This window comes from Lithobates pipiens, unplaced genomic scaffold, assembly GCF_037356315.1.
Source record: "Lithobates pipiens isolate NorthernLeopardFrog02 unplaced genomic scaffold, aLitPip1_a1.2 Scaffold_13, whole genome shotgun sequence".
NCBI classification, from domain to species: Eukaryota; Metazoa; Chordata; class Amphibia; order Anura; family Ranidae; genus Lithobates; species Lithobates pipiens.
In genome coordinates this window covers 463,202,731-463,223,709 of record NW_027507718.1, presented here as the reverse complement: position 1 = coordinate 463,223,709, position 20,979 = coordinate 463,202,731, and the positions used below count along the sequence as shown (strand labels likewise).

General features: G+C 41.2%; 1 protein-coding gene across 2 annotated transcripts in view; it reads right to left on the bottom strand.

The window, feature by feature from the left end:
• SORCS2 (sortilin related VPS10 domain containing receptor 2) overlaps positions 1-20,979 on the bottom strand; it is a 1,283,650-nt gene that overhangs the window by 241,492 nt on the left and 1,021,179 nt on the right. For both annotated transcript variants that reach the window (XM_077477839.1, XM_077477840.1), the window contains exon 9: positions 7,499-7,678. In XM_077477839.1, coding sequence (XP_077333965.1) covers positions 7,499-7,678 — 180 coding nt within the window. The remainder of the gene's footprint in view (positions 1-7,498; positions 7,679-20,979) is intronic.

Sequence of the window (20,979 nt, the reverse complement as noted above, 5' to 3'; positions counted from 1 at the left end):
GTTTTTTTTTTTTTTTTTTTTTTTTTTTTTTTTTTTTTTATTTTCATATCATTTATATATTTGGATATATACTTAATATCATCTCACTGTCATCTATAGAGGATTTTTCATATCAAGTTTTTTGTCAAGCGCACAATGTGACCTGGTTTATTGCACTTTAATATTTATGCACATTGTCTGAGCTTATTTAAACATGCAGTTTCACATTTTAGTTTATTTCTGTTTTGGTTGTCACTTGAGTACATGTTAATTTAATTAGATCTAAGTAGTCGGAGCGCAACACCATTTCTTAATCACTATCACTTAATCTGGGGAGGGTGTATACCCCTGCCGGTGTTTTGCTGCAACCCCACTAGTTTTAGGACACATTGGTAGGCGCGAGAATACTTTTACTCACATGTGATTACACTGACTGCAAAATTCTGTAACTGTGTCTTTTATCAGTCCAATACGAGAACATTGGTATACATTAGTCATTGTGTTCAATTACACCCTCTGATGCATACCACGTGCCCATATGGCCAGATGAAATTGATAGCAATTATCATGATTACAGCTAGAAATTAGTCTAATGTAAATTATGAACATCTGTGCACTGAATGGAGCTAGACTGTGTATTATGTTGGCCATATTAACAGGAGCAATAGAAATACCAGCTTTCTGTAAACTGGATGCTGCAATGCTAACCCATTGTGGATGGGGTTACTTGTGTGCGCTCATTAGTAAGAGACAGAATATCAGTCAAATAAATATCTTTGATGCATGACACTACCGGGGCAACGTTGGACATTTAAAGCCAATCTCTTTTTTGTTTCTTGGATAAGATGAAGAGTAGGAAATCTCTTCTCACAAAGTTCGTATCAGAATTCCCAAAGGAAGATTTCCTCTTCCCTTCTATACTGTTCTGGTGACAGCTGTAAAATTTTGGATTTTCCATATTCTTTACTTCTGACAATAGTCATCAGGAAAATGAGAGAGGACAAATATCTCCAATGGGACACGGGCAGCAATAACCCTAACCTTTCCCTACTCCATCCATAGCATTCTGGAAATAACCGATTCTCAAGAGCAACCTGTCACTTACAGAACCCACACACGTGTCATCACAGATGTTTACAGCTAGTTAGGGTGACCATAAAATGTCTGTGGATGGCCCTGAGCTCACTAACCGGTGACTTTTTTTTGGGGAGAGGGGACTTAGGAAATCTGTGCCAATTGCTATCATTCCCTCCTTATAAGCTGGAACTGGCTTCTTACTCCTAGCTCTGCTCTGCTCCAATCTCTCTATGAAAACATGGCCGAGCTTAAAAGTTGGATAGTTAGTGCGTATTTGACTGCCTTCAAGTCTATGAGCAGCTGCATACTTTTTCAGCCACCCCCATTCATCAAGCCTGGTGCCAACCTAATTGGCACTGCAACAACTTGTACTGGGTGAACTCCTTTCACCAGCCCAATCCCACATTTTGAGTCTGGCGCCTTGCATATGTGCAAAAACATACACTTTGTTACCAAAAGTATTAGGACATCTGCCTTTACACGCACATGAACTTTAATGGCATCCCAGTTTTAGTCCGTTGAGTTCAATATTGAGTTGGCCCACCCTTTGCAGCTATAATAGCTTCAACTCTTCTGGAAAGGATGTCCACAAGGTTTAGGAGTGTGTCTATGGGAATGTTTGACCATTCTTTCAGAAGCGCATTTGTGAGGTTAGGCACTGATGTTGGATACTGTTAAAGGTTCAAAGGGTGGGCCAACTCAATATTGAACCTTATGGACTAAGCCTGGGATGCCATTAAAGTTCATATGCATGTAAAGGCAGGCGTTTCAATACTTTTGGTAAGATAGCACATGTCCAATCCTCCAAACTCTGCTTGAGAAGCCCACCATTGGTGCCAGGGATGCCCTTTTTAAATAACAAGCAGATTTAGCACCTACCCCCTTCATGTATTCCCTCCTTCATTGTGTTGCAGTTGTTACTAAGAACCCCATTCTGGGTGAAGTGATCCAGGGCCAGTGAGGTATTATTTCAATAACAGTGAGGATGATTTACTAAATAAAATAAAAAAATTGACTACAAAGACTAGGACTGGATTGTATGCCCGCATATATGCCGTGATCAATTCAAGAACCTAGCTGATCATACACTGATGTTCAATGTATATAGCACAGTCCTAGTTTGCCTTGAGGCTTAAATTTCCAAATAATATGCCTTTTTTGCCCCTTGCACCTATAAGGTAAACCACACAATGCATAAACCAATAAAAAAATTTAAATAACCTGAAGTAAAAAAAAATGAACTCTTTGCTATGAAAAGTACAAGCTTATAGGCGTATCAAATGAAATTGATGTGTTTACCACTGAAATCTAGTGCAAGCACCAGTGTGTGGAATCTAGTAGGCTGACCAGTGCTCAAACTCCTGGGCATGTGAACAAAGAACTGCGCATGCGCAGTATAAAATACTAACATGGCTTACATAGACACTGAAAACTAGACAGATGCTAAGCCTTATCTGGTATATGTTTGGAGACTAGAGTTTACATTTTATAGCAAAGAACCTTTTGGCCCTTACATGGATGTTTGCTTCCTTTCCTGTTCTTCCCTATAGGAGTCATCACTCAACCCCCAATCAAACACACACAAACACTCCCGCCAGGCCTTTCCCCCATTCTGCTCCTATCCTACCTGTTTTCTTTGCTCTATCCTTCCCGTTCTTGCAGGACCTTCTCAACTTTCCCACCTATCGTTCTGCTCACAGGGGCTAATTTAGCTAATGAGCGACCTTAACACACAAACCCCCTTGTTATAATTACACAAATTATTATTATAATAAAATGTAAGGCATAAATGTGGAGTACATTCTTTAATGGAAAAAGATGGCGAAAATCATGAGAATAGCTGTGTTCTATATCCATATGGAAGTGTGGAAGTTACATTACTCTTTTAATTTTTGACACCCTGTTCCACATTTGCTGTATTCAGTCCTTTTAGGATGATGGGCATACCGGTAACCATTAATACATGAGTTATGGCTTCTGAAATAAAAAAATTAAAAGAGCATATCCTTCTATAGTGCGTACTTGTCTCTGTCTAGAGACTGTGTGATTTCTGTGTCCACTTTCACTCCTCTGCTGTCTGCATAAGCCACTTTTGATAAGTCTATGCAGCACTATAACAGCAGACCTTGCCCCTGCAGCACACAACAGGTGACTGCCCTTGGCTCAGCTGTGCATGTTTCTCTATGAGACTGGGTAGAGGGGGTGTGTCCATTCCCTCCACTTAGGTCTCAGATTACACTCAACTCTGTGTGAGATCAGATTCCCGCCCTCTCTCTCTGGAAGCGCAGAAATGCAAGTGTAAATTTTGAAATTTGAACAGCTGTAGAGGAGAGAGGACAACAGATAATCAGGTACAACTTATACAAGAGGATTTGCTTCATGTCTGTGTATCACCTGAAGCTAGTCACTTCAGTGGGTATATGCAAGGGTTTACACTTTAAACAAAAAAAAAAAAAAAAAAAGAAAGAAAGAAAGAAAGGAAAAGCTCCATCTTGATAAATTCCACATATGTTTGCTATAACCGTTGCACACATGTTTGTGCACATCAAATAAAAAAAAAAAAAATGCCATTAGCATATGATTTGTAGGTTTATGTGGTAGCTGTGTGTGATCACACACGTATATCATTTAGTAAATCAGGTTTGATGTCTTATAAGTATATTATATATTATTATATATTGTAACCTGCAAATGCAGCATATTTTTTGTCCATCTGTGCTTTGCTTGTCATCCTCAGCTGTATTAAACCAGCTTTGCCCAGCCATGAACTGGTGCCCATTGTCAACAAAAGAAACCCCGTAACATAAACAATAGACTGTAAAGTTCATCTAAACTCATCTTAAACTCTATAGCAATTCACCACATTGGTATTTTTTTTCTTCCCGGGTCATTAATTTTACTACAAGTACTTCTCATAACTGGGATCACATTCTGCAAGATCAATATGGGCTCCGGCTCCAGGAGGTTTGTCATGCACAGATGCACTTTATAATCCCTTTTTTCATTGTGGAGTTTTTTTATGTGGTTGTTTGGCAAAGCGGTAATCCAAGCTGAGTGAGATTTTACAAATGGCCAAACAGCTGCTTAATTCTTTTCAAAATTTCGAAAGACAAAGGCCTTGTTATTATTCATTGCTACGCAGTGTCAAAACTAAGGTCACTGGGCCATTTTTATCCTTTAACAATAACAGTACTTAGCAGGGATAAATGGGCTCACCTGAATGATAAAAAACACTTGGCATATAGAATACATCACTGGGACAGCTGAACATTCCTTCTGAAAATGCTGCTCAGTTGGCTGTCATGATAAACTGATCCTGAGCCAGTAACGAGTTATGACTTATGTTGCTGCATACTTATTTGAGGTCAAGCAACTAGCATCTTCAGAGGGTTGTCATCGGTGACAGCCTACATAGATCCCTGTGTGTTGGACGCAACAGAAAGTGAAAGAAAAACTCTCCAGTGAAAAGAAATACCCTCTTTTGGCCGTTGCAGGTCTTATTATAGGCACAACTATCTACCCATTCCCACATGCCAGGGTACTACTTGTAACCCTGGACTCTGCTCTCTCCTTTCGATCACACACATCCAATTACCGTCCAATGCTTGCCGCCTCAACCCCTGCAACCTCTCAAAATACACCCCTTCCTAACCAATAACACCACAAAGCTTTCAATTCACTTCTTGGTTATCTCTCACCTTGACTACTGCAACTTCCTCCTCATTGGATCACATTTACATAGGCTATCCCCCTTCAGTCCATCATGAATTCTGCTGCCAGACTCATCCACCTTACCAACCATTCAGTGTCTGCCACCCCTCTCTACCAATCCCTCCATTGGCTACTTCTCACCCAAATAATTAAATTCCAAATACTAACAACAACTTACAAAGCCATCCACAACTCAATCTTCAGCTACATCACTAAACCAGTCTGAAAATACCAACCCAAATTGCTCTCTTCATTCCTCTCAAGACCTCCTGCTCTCTATCTCTGTTGTCACCTCCTCCCATGCTCACCTCCAGGACTTCCCCCGAGCCTCTCCTATGGAAATTCCTACCCCAATCTGCTCGACTATCCCCTACTCTGTCCACTTTTAGGTGATCCCTGAAATCACTTTGTGACAGACCCACCCAGGACAGGGGCTTTTGGAGGGGCCTACAGGGTAACCAATTGTATACTGACTATATGCCATGGTATTTCAGGGAGCTACAAGCATTCAGGAAGATGTGCTGTTATATAATACAAGATTACATGTTATGACCATATTTAACAGTCAAGGAAGCCATGATGGTCTCTGCCAAATTAAAACTAAGTGAGAAGATGGATTTGAAAAGAAAGCTGGGTAATAAGATCTGTTGCTGGACTGTCTGGGGTGGGCACTCCCTGACTAATCAAGGCTTGTCAGGGGCCTAGCTGGTAATTAGCTCACTGGGTAAATATTGGATTGCTGTTTAATTAGATAACTGTTTAATAAGGTTATTGTTAGCTGCTAGCTGTTCATGAAATGTACTGATGACATTACCGTTTAAAGTTTGCATTGTTTAGGATAATGTGATCATGCTGTTATCTAATTTTGTGTGGTATAAATTCTGTGTGAATTTACAATAAAGAGTTCCAGTTTGCACCTAAGCCAGCATTGTCTAGTTCTTGGGTGCAATTCTCAGCTATAATACCTGGTTCCAGAGTGGAGGAAGCTGTGTCTTGGCAGGGGCACCCAGGCAGGGTGCCAGGCAGTTCGTCATACCCTTTTCTTCCCTATCCTGCTTCCACCTAATAACTGTACTTTTATCCCCCACAGTTATTACCTTTTGTATCACACGAGCCAACCTTTTCAATTGTAAGCTCTAACAAGTAGGACCATCTGATTCCTACTGTATTGAAATGTATTTTAACTGTACTATCCTCATGTTGTGAAGTACTGCACAAAATGTTGGCATTATAAAAATCATGTATATTAATAATAAGAATCTTAAAATGTTGTTTTTCTCCATTGCTTTCTTTTCTGGTGACAACTACCAGCTCCAATAAAGAGGGTAAATCTCCATAGATTTTCTAGGGGTCACTAAATTTGTCAGTGGGCACACTCCAATTTGGCAGCTCTTCACAAAGTCTAGACTACTCTCAGGAACAGGGAGAGGACCTGAGTTGAGAATCTACATATATACAATACAATGACAGCTCCAATCAAATGTCCAAGTTAATTTAAAGGATAGGTTCACCTTTAAAAAAAAAATTAATCTGTGCATTTAAAATCATTTCCTATTGGAGCCTGCAAAGCATTGCATCTGCTATCAGCAGATCGTGGATGCAATGTCAGGTTCCCGCACACTCTCTTCCATTTTTCTTGTCCATACTTACATATGGGTGTAACATGCTATGAAAGGTAAACTTAGCCTTTAATTATAAAACTGATTCATAGCAAAATTAGCACAGCATTAAAGAACTGACAGGGGTCCTAAACGCAAAAGTTTGGGCTTTTGACACACTTTAGATAACTTATGATCAAGTGTTCCAGAAAGGGTTATACTTTGCTGCTCATACTGGGTACTCTGGAGTTCCAGTATAACTTTGGCTAATTGAAAATAAAAGTAATAGAGCGTTTTCCAGGGTCATTGTAAATTAGTCAATATGCCAAAAAAGTATAATTTTGATTATACCTTTACAGACACACAATGCTTTGTGTGTCTGTAAAGGTTCTTATTTATCCAGGTCATGGGAAATCTAATAGTATTTAGTCACCCTCAACTGGACTTGTTCTATAATCTTTGAAGACATCTCGTAGCTTGTTCAGGCCACTTCTTTAGTTCTGAACAGAACTAAAGAAGTCACTTGAACTGAAGCTTGGACAAGCTACAAAACATCTTCAGCATTACAGAATAAGGGCCGGTTCACACAGGGGGCGACACGAGGCGACACGACTTGCCGTGCCGCGACCTGACAAGTCGCCCCCGTTCTGTACAATGGAACCGTTCTAAGAGGAGCGACTCGAGTCGCTCCGTCTTAGAAAAAAGGTTCCTGTACTACTTTTGGGCGACCTCGGGGCGACTTGCATTGACTTCTATACAGAAGTCATTTGCAAGTCGCCGCTGAGGTCGCGGCAGGTCGCGGCGAGGCAAGTCGTGTCGCCTCGCATCGCCCCCAGTGTGAACCGGCCCTAAGTCCAGTAGAATGTGACTAGCTACTTCTATATAATATTTTGTTTGTAACAGCACAGGGTGGTGTAGAGGAGCCCAACGATCATTGGCATCAGTGGGGGAAAATGCCTTCCTTAAGCACCTAGCAGATGCCAAAGATCGTTTTCAATGCACTGTATATATGACAGCAATTCTACACAGTTCTGCTTTTTTCAGGCTGTACTATTTATTGGTGATTTTTCTTGATCTCGGTGATAATTCCATTATAACTCAACATGATTAGGAAAGTTGTATTTTTATCTTACCTCCAGAATGTCGATCAGGACGTTCTCCTCTGGTTGTTTTGTGCTTCTCACATTCTCTAGGACAATAGAGTAGTAGACTCCTTGAGGATCCGACTGGTACAAGTTATACGTGTCCATTTGGTACCATTCCTGGACAGCAATGAACACCTGGTTCTCATCTGTGCTGATGATCTGTAAATCCTGCAACAATTAAAAAATATATATATATATCTGTTAAAAATGGAGGAAGCATTTGGATGAAAACTGTGATAGACATAAACCGGATTTCTATTTTGGTTCCTTTGCCATAATAAAGGTGTTTACCATTGAATCCAGAGGTATACCATTGCTTTCTCTGTGGTATCTACATATAAGATATCAAGTTATCATCCCAGCCCAATGGATGGAATTGCAGTCAGCTTTGTTTTAATAAAAAGTTAAATGCGGCCTTTTCCACAAGCCTACCAATGAAAGGATCTCTCCAACAGACTTTGAAGTAATTGGAACTGATCCTCTGATGAGCAGCACAGATAGCATGCTGATTCAGTAGAAGACATTGCAAGCAGGGTCTGAGACATGGAACTTTTATCAAAGCCTATTAGAGCAGAGAGCCCAGCATCAGCATAAATCGTGACAATTTACTGGATTGTTAACACCAGCTTTATATTAAAAGATGCTTCCACTAAACCCAGAGTAATCTACTCTAGAAATCATAGAAAGTCTCCTCAGTGGAGCACATAAATAAAAAACTAAGAGATAAATATACTATTGAAATGCATATATGGGAACTGTTTTGTCTATTTGGGCCCATCCTTGTCGTAATGGACCTTGCTTTGTGCACTGGTGCGCAATCATGTTGGAACAGGAAGGGGCCATCCCCAAACTGTTCCCACAAAGTTGGAGCATGAAATTGTCCAAAGTATCTTGGTATGCTGATACCTTAAAGAGGAAGTAAACTCTCTCCTTATGAAGCCATTTTTAAATAAGATAGTATAGCAACTTATTCTAACACATTCCACGTTATTAATAACTAATTATTAATAATTAATTGTGTCTATTACCATTTTACAGTGGTTTTAAAAATTCTTCTTCCTGGGAAAAGGCAGCTTCATTTTAACTGCTGTCTTCTGAGTCTGTCTAGCAATTTACTTCTGTCCTTCCTGCTATTCTAATATATAATCTCACACATGCTCACTGGGGTTCTTAGCCAAGCCTCACTTTCATTTTGGGATCACCATGACAACATGTCCCACTGCAGTATGCTGTTGCTTTGATAGGACGCTGTGTTGTCCCAATGTTTACACCCCCTGTGACGTGCAAGGTCACATGGGGTGTATCAGGAGATGTTTACTGAGACTAATATCGTGGGATCTCAGCATGGTGCAACGAACGGATAGGAAGGATACGGCACACATCATTATGGAGTGACAGCACAGAGAGTGTGCCGGCAAATGTGTTAAAGATACGTATGCGCGTTGACGTCAGCAGAAACAAAAATACAGATTACAAGCAAACTGAGCCAGTAAGGTGAAATTTACATATCGTGATTTTTGTAGTAAGGATTGCTATGGGCTAAACCTATGGAGGAGGGTTTACAACCACTTTAAGAGTTCCCTTCACTAGAACTAAGGAGCCAAGCCCAACCCCTGAAAAAGATCCCCACACCATAATCTCCCCTTCACCAAATGATTTGGACCAATGTACAAAGCAAGGTCCATAAAGACATAGATGTGCGAGTTTGGGGTTGAGGAACTTGACTGGCCTGCACAGAGTTCTGACCTCAACCCTTTGGGATGACATAATGGAGAGACTGCAAGCCAGGCTTTCTCGTCTCAACATCAGTCCCTGACCTCACAAATGTACTTCTGGAAGAATAGTCAAACATTCCCATAGACACACTCCTAAACCTTGTGAACAGCCTTCCCAGAAGAGTTGAAGCTGTTATAGCTGCAAAGGGTGGGCCAACTCAATATTGAACCCTATGGACTAAGACTGGGATGCCATTAAAGTTCATGTGCGTGTGTCTATTGTTTGTATTGTTATTACAATACTGATGTTCTAAAATAAAAATATGTATGCTGTAACCATGGGTTTCCTTAACTTCCAGTGATCACAACAAAGGCTATCATGGCGTTCATAGGGAGAAGGAGACTAATAAACTCATCCTTCTTTCTCTCGCTAGCATATTCTTTACCAGCACATGTGAATGCAGAGCATCTCATTGGTCCTAAGTGCTCTCCTGCCTTTCTCAGTGTAAGTGTTCTTGTATAGAAGATTACAAGTGGCTGTAATCAAGTCAAAATCATGTACTTACACTGGTTTAATTATACTTAATTAATAACCACATTATTTGCTTTTTTTTTTATATATCTGGCTGGAGTTCAGCTGAAGTGGTATTAAACCAAAAATGATTGTATTGCAGATTACCAATACTTACATGAGATGGCTGCATTCATTTTTTTGTTATGCTTTCTTTCTTTTATTTGCACTTGGTGGTCCTGATAGTAAGTCTGTTATTTATCAACAGAACAAGCTGCCCTGCAGATGTAGTAGTTAAAGGGTTGAGACAAACTACAGGTGCTTACAATTATCAGCTTTTATTTATTTATTTATGTAACATTTTTATCCCAAAAGGAAAAAACTGTTGCAACAATTAATTTAAAAAGGTGTTAGCTGGAGTTTGGCTTCAACTTGTTTAGTGTATCCAAAGGTTTGCACAGAGAAGGGACTGGGGAATCTCTGTCCTCAGTCCCTTTCTCTGTCTCAAAGTGAGACATCAAGGATCTGTTTAGATCCCTGTTATTTCACCAAAGCCCCCCAAATGGGGCTCCTAAACAAATAGTAAAAAACAAAAAATAATAATAAAACATTATTGTTAAAGGGATTGTAAACCCTCATGTTTTTTCACCTTAATGCATCTGGCGTCTATAGACGCCGAATGTAGGGAGCCTGCCCGCAAGGTAACCCCCCCGGAAGAGTACTTCTCCTAGGGGGTTATACTATGCGTGAAGGCGCTACCAGCGCTGCCAGGGGAACCCAAAAGTCAAGGATCGGGCCACTCTGTGCAAATAGAACTGCACAGTGGAGGTAAGTAAGACATGTAAGCACACACTATGAGATTTTCTGCTAATTTTGCCCTTCATATTTACCAAAACCATATAATATGAGGTCAAACCTTAGGAGTTTCAATTTGTATGCAATCAGTCAAGCCCTTGCACTACATGGTTTTGGTAAATCTGAAGACAAAAATCAGCAGAAAATATGATAGTGTGTACGGGGCTTTACAATCACTTTAAAATAAATACTATAAAAAAATAATACAATTGTAAAAAAGTAATAATAAAAAAAATATATATATAAAATAAAATACTGACACCAATCTCTGCCTTTCTGACACTGTCCACTGCTCTATTGACACCAACCTCTGCCCTACTGACACCATCTACTAGTCTACTGACACTGTCCATTTCCCTACTGCCATATTAATATACTGTACCTCCCAACATTTTGAGATATGAATGAGGTACACCTACTAACAAACAGGGCCGCTGTTAGAAATCATGGGGCCCCATACAGCCTACCTGACGGGGCCCCATTGACCCCGCCCACAACCCATCCTGGCTCCGCCCATAACCCCACCCCTGCCTCCACGCTGTCAGGGCAGGAGGCAGGAGCTGGAACATTTAACATTTACAGCGCCCCACCAATCATAACTGCATCTGAATGGGAGAGATGTCAGTGTTTTGACATCTGTGCCCATTCAGTTTGTGTCTTCATATGGAGCTTTCAATCAGGTCTGCATGAAAAAGGACCTAATTGCAAAGCTTGGGTGAAAGGTTATGAAAGGAGAGTGGTTTGGGGGTGGTAAAAATGCAGCTTGGCTATGTATTTTTACTGTCCCTTCCCCCATCACATGTGTAAAAGTAGCATCTCACTATGTGCTCATGGTCATTATCATTATGATGATCAGAGCACAGCAGGTGCTGTGTGGCTCTGTCAGTGTAACATGACTGTGTGAAGCTGACTTTGTTATGGCTGTGCTGAGTTATAGTCTGTAACACACAGTACAGTCATATATCAGGAAAGTCAGCACCACACAGTCATGTTACACTGACAGAGCCATACAGCACCTACTGTGCCCTGATCATCATAATGATAATAACCATGAGCACACAGAGTCTAGGGACTGCACATGCTACAATAGTGTGACCTGTCAGTGTATGTGTGTGTGTGTGCAGGGGACTGCTTGCCTGTGCACCACTGCCATTGTCCAGATTACTCCTGCTGCTCTGTCTGTCTCAGCCGTCCCAGTGACAAGTCCCTCAAGCTGCAGCACTTACTGGATGAAGGGAGCCGTATAACAGTAATATCCATCCGCCGGAGAGGCATACAGTGAGCAGGAAGAACTTTAGTTTGTGCAGGTATACTGAGAACAGCATGCGGCACAGCATTGTATCCCTGCACCCGAAAATGGAAAAAAAGTCCCTCTTCTGCTTTCACCTCCTGGGCCCCTCTGGTAACCTGATGGGGCCCAGGAAATGAATATATATTCCTTATATATGTTAGTAATCAAGTGGGTGCAGGTTAATATAGTTATTTCGTTTTTTTTTTTTTTAGCTAGAAGTTAAAAGCTGCTCGGGCCCCCCCTGCTGGCCGGGCCCGGTACAACAGGGCTGGTTGTACTGCCCTATCAGCGGCCCTGCTAACAAATGTATGTGGCATAGGACATGCCTCTTGCCACATAAAAGGTTGTTAAGGTGGTATCTATTAATCTAATAGCGCATATTGAAGGAAACTTGTTGATGTTAATATGCAAGAATGTGAATTAGGGCAGTTTATGACTACAGCTGTTCACGGCTAGGGGTCATCTTCTGTCACTCTGAAAAAAACACAAGGAGATCAAAGCATTTAATGGAAAGGGCCAATCAAATTACTCAGCCATTCAATGTGTTGGGGCTATAACATGGCGTTCAGTCTTGTCTGGATGTGTGGTTATGAAGGCACCAAGGTCTAAGGAACATGGAGCTCTGACTATTTACTAGATTTGTAAGATTTACTCTGTTGGATTGTGTCATCTGTTGCAAAACTTTGTTCTGTTTTGGAAGTCAATAAAGTGCATCTCTCTGGAAGATTTGGGTTGCTGCGGAAGAGTACTTATAATAACTAATTAATGATCTACCCACTATATATAATATATCACTACATTGGAAAATTAACCAAAAAAAGGTTACCACTAAGGTTTTTACCACTACTATTCCTTTATATTGGCTTTTAAAATGTACAAATACAGCACTGGGAAACACTTTTTTAAAACATACACATATACAACTATATAGATACATACACATACATATATACAACTATATAGATCAGACCAAAATGAGGGACAAATGAGGGGGGAAGAGGGACATTGTTCCAAATCAGAGACAGTCCCCCCAAATCAGGGACAGTTGGGAGCTATGTATATATATATATATATATATATATATATATATATATATATATATATATATATATATATATACACATACACACACACACACGCATGTGTAATTGCGCTTTGGGGTGCAAACCCTAATGCAATAGGCTCCGCACACCTATGAGTGTATCTAAATCTGCTAGTACATCTAACACTGCCCTCTCCCCAGCATGACAATGCTGCTGTCCAAAGGTGTCTATGTTGCCCCTTCATCCAGATTGGGGGCACTCTAATGCCATGTACACAAGGTTCGACTTTCCGACAGAAAATGTGCGATCAGATCCCGGTGCCGGAAAATCCGATCGTGTGTGGGCTCCATCTGACTTTTTCCATTGGAATTTCCGACACACAAAGTTTGAGAGCAGGATCTAAAATTTTCCGACAACAAAATCCGATCGTTTTAAATTCCGATCGTGTGTAGACAATTCCGGTGGACAAAGTGCCACACATGCTCAGAATAAATTACAAGACAAAAGCTATTGGCTACTGCTCTCTTTATAGTCCCGTCGCACGTGGTTTACATCACTTCGTCGGATTTCCCGACAACTTTGTCTGACCGTGTGTATGAGAAGTTGGGGCCAAAATCCGTCAGAAAAAATCCTCCTGTCGGAATGTCCAACCGTGTGTATGGGGCATAATACAGGAGGCGTGTTACTGGCCAGATCAGCAGGGGAAAGCAGAGGGGAAAAACAAATGCAGCCACTACATCTAATGATTGGAATATATGACATTTATGGTTTGAGTTTAAGTGATATGCTTTAAGTTGATAAACACCTTCTATGTTTAGTTAAATTATCTACATTTTCAATGCAGCCATCAGACTCCAACTGTCATTATTTTAATGCAGATTAAAAAACAAATGTATGAGACTTTTTCGACATGATGAGTATCTTTTCTCAATCCTGCTCTCTTAGAACAAATCATGAGTACGATTTAGTTATTTATTAAATCCCGTAAACAGTTACAAATAAATCATGGCGGCGAATGGACAACTTTATCAGCTAATTAAATGCAAGATATATGAAGAAATTACATTTTAAATATATGCACTATCCTTGCTAAATGTCCCTTGATTAATCAGACATATATTCAATTGCTCGCAGTAATATTAAACTTACTGTGCCGAGCTGTCGTGGCTAAAAGGTTTCCTAATTCAGTGTCCTCCAGAAAGCAATTAGGTCGGCTTGTGTAGCAATTTTCATGAAATATGAATACTTAATCAGCCACTTTTTTACCATTATTAACGAATAAAATTCTCCGCAGCCTTACGAGAAAGGCCAATAACCAATCAAAATAAAGATCTATGGAACACTGGATATGATTAATGAGTTTCAAGTGAATAACTCAGACTGTTGGGTTCATTGTTTGACATATATCCTTCCTGTGCTGGCTCTACTATACGCGGGACCTTCCAACGTCAACGTGTGTGTTTTCTATTGTGGAGCGCTGCTGTATGGAGCAGATGCTGACCTGGCTTCTGGGGTGCAAGGACTCCGTGTTATTCCTGGCAGAACAATCCCTCCAAGATACTGAACAAGGTCTGGACAAAACTTCAAGAGAGACCCAAAAGGAAGCATTGATCAATGATTGTACATACTTGGCTAGGCGTAATAACAGCTGATTTTTTAAAAGTATGTGGAAAATCACTTTTTTTTGCCAAAAAAATATATATATACAGTCCTTGTTTCAACAACCCAAAATGATGAACCGGAGTTAATATGTTAAATGCTTATAGGAAACTTCTGATTCTTCAACTTCTTTTAACCACTTCAGCCCTGGAAGGATTTACCCCCTTCCCGACCAAGCCTTTCTTTTGCTATACAGCACTGCGTCGCTTTAACTGACAATTGCGCGGTCGTGCAACGCAGTGCTGTATCGCAAAAAAAGGGCTTGGTCAAGAAGGGGGTAAATTCTACCGGGGCTGAAGTGGTTAAAAGAATTTTCCTCTAAGCATTTAACATATTAACTGGTTAAACTGATAAACCAGATCCAAACAAATTCCCCACAAATAGAGCTTTTTTTTGGTGGTATTTGATCACCTTTGCGGTTTTTATTTTTTGTGCTATAAACAAAAAAAATTGACAATTTAAAAATTAAATTAATTAATTAAAAGTTTTTTTTACATTTTGCTGTAATAAATTTCTTCCTCGGTTTAGGCCAATATGTATTCTTCTACATATATTTGGTAAAAAAAATTGCAATAAGCGTATGATTGGTTTGCACAAAACTTATCGCGTCTACAAAACAGGGGATTGATTTATGGTATTTTATTATTAGTGTTTTTTAATTAGTAATGGCGGCGAACTGTGATTTTTATCGTGACTGCGACATTGCGGCAGAAAGATCGGACACTTTTGACACTATTTTGGGACTATTGACATTTATACAGCAATCAGTGCTATAAAATGCACTGATTACTGTATAAATGTAACTGGCAGGGAAGGGGTTAAACACTAGGGGCGATCAAGGGGTTAAGTGTGCTCCATAGGTGTGTTCTAACTGTAGGGGGGATGGGCTCACTAGAACACGACAGAGATCACTGCTCCCAATCACTGGGAGCAGTAGATCCCTGTTGTGTTGCTAGGCAGAAGTGGGAAATGCCTTGTGTACATAGGCATCTCCCCGTTCTGCCTCTCCACGCCACGATCGCGGGCCACTGGCGGACATCAAGCTGGTGCACCCGCTATCCGCCGATGACTGAGTGACGTACGGGTATGTTGTTTTGTGCAGCGTGCCATTCTGCCGACATATATATATCTGCGTGAGCCGGTCGGCAAGTGGTATTGAACTCAAAACCAAAAATGTAATATATTGCAACTTACTAATTCTTAAGTGTGGTGGCTGCGTTAGTTTTATTTTTAGACTGTTTTCCTCTTTATTTCCACCCTGTGATCTGGCTAATAAGCATAGGTGTGCACAGCCTACTGCATTAAGGTGTGCAACCCAAAGTTCAAACACCCGTTTGTCCACGGACATTTACTGACAGGAGAAAAGTGACTGTTTTTTACAAACCATCTGTAAATTTAAGGATGGTTTGGGATCACAAGGCTGGGGTGTACACATGCTGCCACTGTGATGCTTTGTTTTGTGTCCATGGCAGATTATAACCTCTGTTGCTTTCTGTGGGTACAGCGCCTGTTGAACATGACCCATTCAAGTGATCAAGTTTATGAGTCCCTAAAGGGATACTGGGGCTGGACAGGAAGGGGCATCGCACATGTGTAAGCAAAAACCCCATAAGTTTATCCAGCTAGCAGATTTTTAGCCACCCCCCCAATAGTACTAAATGGGTGATTAGGGTGTGCCCAGGCATACCTGGTCAACAATGGTCAACTTTTATTAATTTATGTTAAACCTTTATCGCAAAATGAAAAAAAAAAAAAAAACTGCTGGAGATTTGCTTTAATTCGTTAGTCAAGTCCATGAAAATCTAACACTATCGTCCGCCCTATGCTGACAATGCAGCGGTCCAAGTGAAGTGTGTTAGGCTGCTTTCACAATGGGGCGCGGGGACATTAGCGTTAAGCGCCGCTAATTTTAGCCCGCTTGCGGGCACTTTTAACCTCTGCTAGCGGCCGAGGAAAGGGTTAAAAGCTTCCAAAAAGCACCGCTGCCAAAGCACTTTGCAGGTGCTGTGGCAGCAGTGCCCATTCATTTCAATGGCAGGGGTGGCTTAGGAGTGCTGTATACACCGCTCCCACACCGCCCCAAAGATGCTGCTTGCAGGACTTTTTTTCCCATCCTGCAAGCACACCGCCCCAGTGTAAAAGCACTCAGGCTCTCACACTGGTGCTGCAGAAGAGGCAGTTTACAGGCGCTTTTCAGGCGCTATGTTTAATGCAAAAACACTTGTGAAACAAGTGTGAAAGTAGCCTTACTGGTGGGGTCCTCAGGTGAACATAAAGGGAAAAAAGTCTGAAAAAGAAGAATTGGTAAACTGCAATATATTTAACTTTTTTTTGGGGTTTAGAACCACTTGACCTCCGGAAAATTTACCTCCCTTCCTGACCAGGCCATTTTTTGCGATACGGCACTGCGGTACGTTAATTGACAATTGCGCGGTCGTGCAACGCTGAAACCAACAAAATGCATGTCCTTTTTTTCCCACACATAGAGCTTTCTTTTGGTGGTATTTAATCACCTCTGCATTTTGATGGGCTGGTGCCGGACATCGAGTTTGCGGTACCTGCTGATTGCCCTGATTATGAGTGTAGCCCCATCACTGATGCCTATCAGTGCCCACTAGTGATGCCCACCAGTAATGCCCGCCTGTGCCCCCCAGTGATGCCAATTAGTGCCCATCAGTGATGCATGTTAGTGCCCATTAGTGCCTCCTCATCAATGCTGTTTATCAGTGCTGTCTATTAATGCCTATTATTGCCGTCTATCAGTGCCCATTAGTGCCTATCAGTGACCATAAGGGCTGCTTATCAGTGCTTATTATTGCCGCCTATCAGTGCCCATGAGGGCTGCCTATCAGTGCCCATCAGTGCCACCTATCAGTGTTTCCTATCATTGCCCATCAGTGCTGCATATAAGTGCCTCCTCATCAGGGCCATCTAATTTGTGCCCATCAGTGAAGGAGAAAAATTACTTATTTACAAATTTTTTCGATCTTTTTATAATTTTTTTTGCAAAAAATGAAAAATGATTAAATACCACCAAAAGAAAGCTTTATCTGTCTCCAAAAAATGGTACGAAATGTAGTTTGGGTACATAGTTGAATGACCGCATGATTTCCATTCAAAGTGTGACAGCACTGAAAGCTGAAAATTGGTCTGGGCTGGAAGGGGTTAATAGGCTACTCATTTTTATCTTGTTATTTTTAACTGTAGTTCTGCTTTAACAGAGCTAACTTTTTTAGTCTGTTGAATAAGTCATACGAGAAACAGCTGTGGATGCTGTCACTAAAATCTTGTAGACTTTTGGGGAAAGCCCCACTACTGAAAAGTACATAAATTGGTCCAATCACTAATGGATAAGGTCCGTAGACGACGTCTTCCTTCCCTCTCCCCAGTCAGTGGTTTTGTTGTGCACAAAGTAAAAGTTTACTTCAAAGCTGCATAAGTCTTTGGTTTACAGAACCTTCTTCATAGAAAACATTTTCAATGTGTCCTAATATAATTCTGAATTTCCGAGCTGTGATGGCAGAACAAGCACACTGCCAGCAGCTTTGGAATTTTAATGATGCCTTTAAGATAAACGTCAATGTGTTCTGGTTTTGATAGCACTAAAATGTACTTAAGTTCTACAGTCTATGAAAACCTCATCTGAAACTTGCTGAATTGAAATAAAAAGTCAGTGTTTTTTTAAATGATCCACAGTCTGCCCACTGTATTTAGCTGCCTCAGCTGTACTGTCACAGGCTCATTGATGGCAATATATTTAGTTGTAAACCAAGATGTTACTAGTTTACTTTTCATGCAGAGGCTGAAATATTGCATGTTTAGGGAGTACAACGGGAAGTAAACCAAGCACAGGGAAATCTGCACTTCTGCAAAAGTTTACAGCACCTATACATTTGGCAAGGGTAAGTTTTCAGTGGCAATATGCATTTTACCTATGTGCTTATAGTATTATGGCTGTACCTAAAGTGATGCAAAAGTGGGCATAACTTTTTTTATTAAAGGGTAAGTTCACCTTTACAGAAAATCTGTAAGGTGAACTTACACTGGAGCCCCTCCTCGCCCCCCCCCCCCCGCAGTCCCGCTGTACCTGAGTCCCGCGATCACTGGTCAGGAAATTTGAAATCCTCACGGCTTAACCACTTGCCAACCAGCCACCGTGGTTGTACTGCGGCAGGTTGGCTCAGCTGCGCGAATCGCCCTCATTGTACGTCAGGCACATACACAAAGATCTGTGGGCGCGCACATGCCCATTCGCTATTGGGGGGAGCCAATCAGCGGGTCCAGAAGACGCAATGTCTGCCGGCCACCGACGATCGCAACACAGAGTGGCAGAACGGGGATCTGCCAGTGTAAACAAACAGATTAAAAGAAAAGATGGGAGAAACCTCAGATGAGAGAACCCTGAGAGACAAAGTGGCTACCAAGGCAGCAAAATACTAGAGTCTGGTAAAAATGTACAAAAGTTTGTTCACGTTAAAGAATAAAAACATTGCTCAAATTACTGAGAATCAATTAATATCTACACTAGTTATGGTTTGTTAAGTCCCACACTGTTGAGATGGAGTGGGGAACTTATTTTATCTCTCAGGATTCTCTCATCTGAGGTTTCCCACATCTTTTCTTTTGGTCCAGTTTGCTTGTCTACGACAGCAACACCTTATCTGGGTGAATGGAATCGGGTCTGCATTAATTAACATATATGGTTGAGGTGCCATCAGTGGACCCATCATCTTTTTGTTTTTTAAACAAACAGATCCCCATTCTGTCAGGGGAGAAGAGCGAGATTGTCTGTTCCTAGTGATTAGGAGCAGCGATCTCTCTCTACTCCCTGTCAGTACACTCCACCCACAGTTAGAAACATCAAGCGGGGAACACATTTAACCCCTTGATCACCCTCTAGTGTAATGCCCCTTCCCTGCCAGTGCCATTTATACAGTAATCAGTGCATTTTTATAGTACTATAATACTATAGTAGTATCAATGTATAAATGTCACTGGTCCCAAAAAGTGTCCAATCTGTCTGCCGCAATGTCACAGTCCCACTAAAAATCTATAATAAATAATATAAATAAAATATATAATAAAAATGCCATACATCTATCCCCTGTTTTGTAGACGCTATAATTTTTGCATAAACCAATCAATATACGCTTATTGCAATATTTTTTACCAAAAATATGTAGTAGAATACATATTGGCCTAAACTAATGAAAAAATTTGTTTTTTTACATTTTTTGGGGGATATTTATTAAATTGACTTTTTTTTGTTTATAGTGCAAAAAAAAAAAAAAAATGCAAAGGTGATAAAATACCACTAAAAGAAAGCTCTATTTGTGGGGAAAAGGGTCATCAATTTTGTTTGGGTACAACGTTGCACGACCACGCAATTGCCAGTTAAAGCGACGCAGTGCTGTATCGCAAAAAATGGTCATTAGGGGGGCCAGTCCTTCTAGTCCTTAAGTGGTTAATCTCTTAAATGTACCTTGTAAAGGTACATATAGGAGGCATTCTAATTGGTCGGCACCATCACATGGAGACCGCCGACCAATGAGGACCCGCCTAGCCTGTTCTGTCAGCGCTGGAGATGAGGAGAGAAAGCTGTAGGGATTTCAAATCCCTGGACCGGTAAAGTGGCGATCTTGTGTCTCACAGCGGGTGATCGCGGGACTCAGGTACAGCGGGACCGGGGGAGGGGGTCCAGTGTACGTTCACCTTACAGATTTTCTGTAAAGGTGAACTTACACTTTAAGAAGGACATTCACCCTAGAAAGAAAAAAAAATTTAAGTCAGCAGCTACAAATACAGTAACGGTTGACTCTTAATAAAAGTACACCTGTCCAAGGATCCAGCGCCATCCTCACTCTGGCCGGTTCTTCACCAGTCTTCAGGTGTCCAGATAGCATATTTAATGTGGGAAGCCGGCTGTGTCTCCGAGTGCCTCCATAGCTGGCTTCTCACTGCTCATATGCAAGCTGTGCTGTGCATTGTGAATAGTCCCGCAGCCTTCTCGGAAATGTGGCGTGTCCCAGAAGGCTATGGACAAAGAGGGGGGGGGTGAACTTCCACCTAGGCAATCTGGGCAGAAGTGGGTACCTGTCAAAACCAGATACTGCTCCCCCCAAAAAAGTGCCAAAAGTCAAAGAGGAGGGGGGGGGGAGGCAGAAAAGTGGAGGGGGGGGGGGGCAGAAAAGTGGAGCATTCTCTTTTGGGTGTTGTTCTTCTTTAATAGAGAAGTACAGCCAAAGCTTGTTTGGCTGTACTTCACCTGTGGTTCATCAGTGCGTTCTGCACTCCTGTGACCCATTTTCAACAAACTGGTTGACATCACAGAGCCTGTCCAGGCTCAGGCAAGATCATGACAATGAAATCGGGATTTGCCCACATCCCTGGGCCAG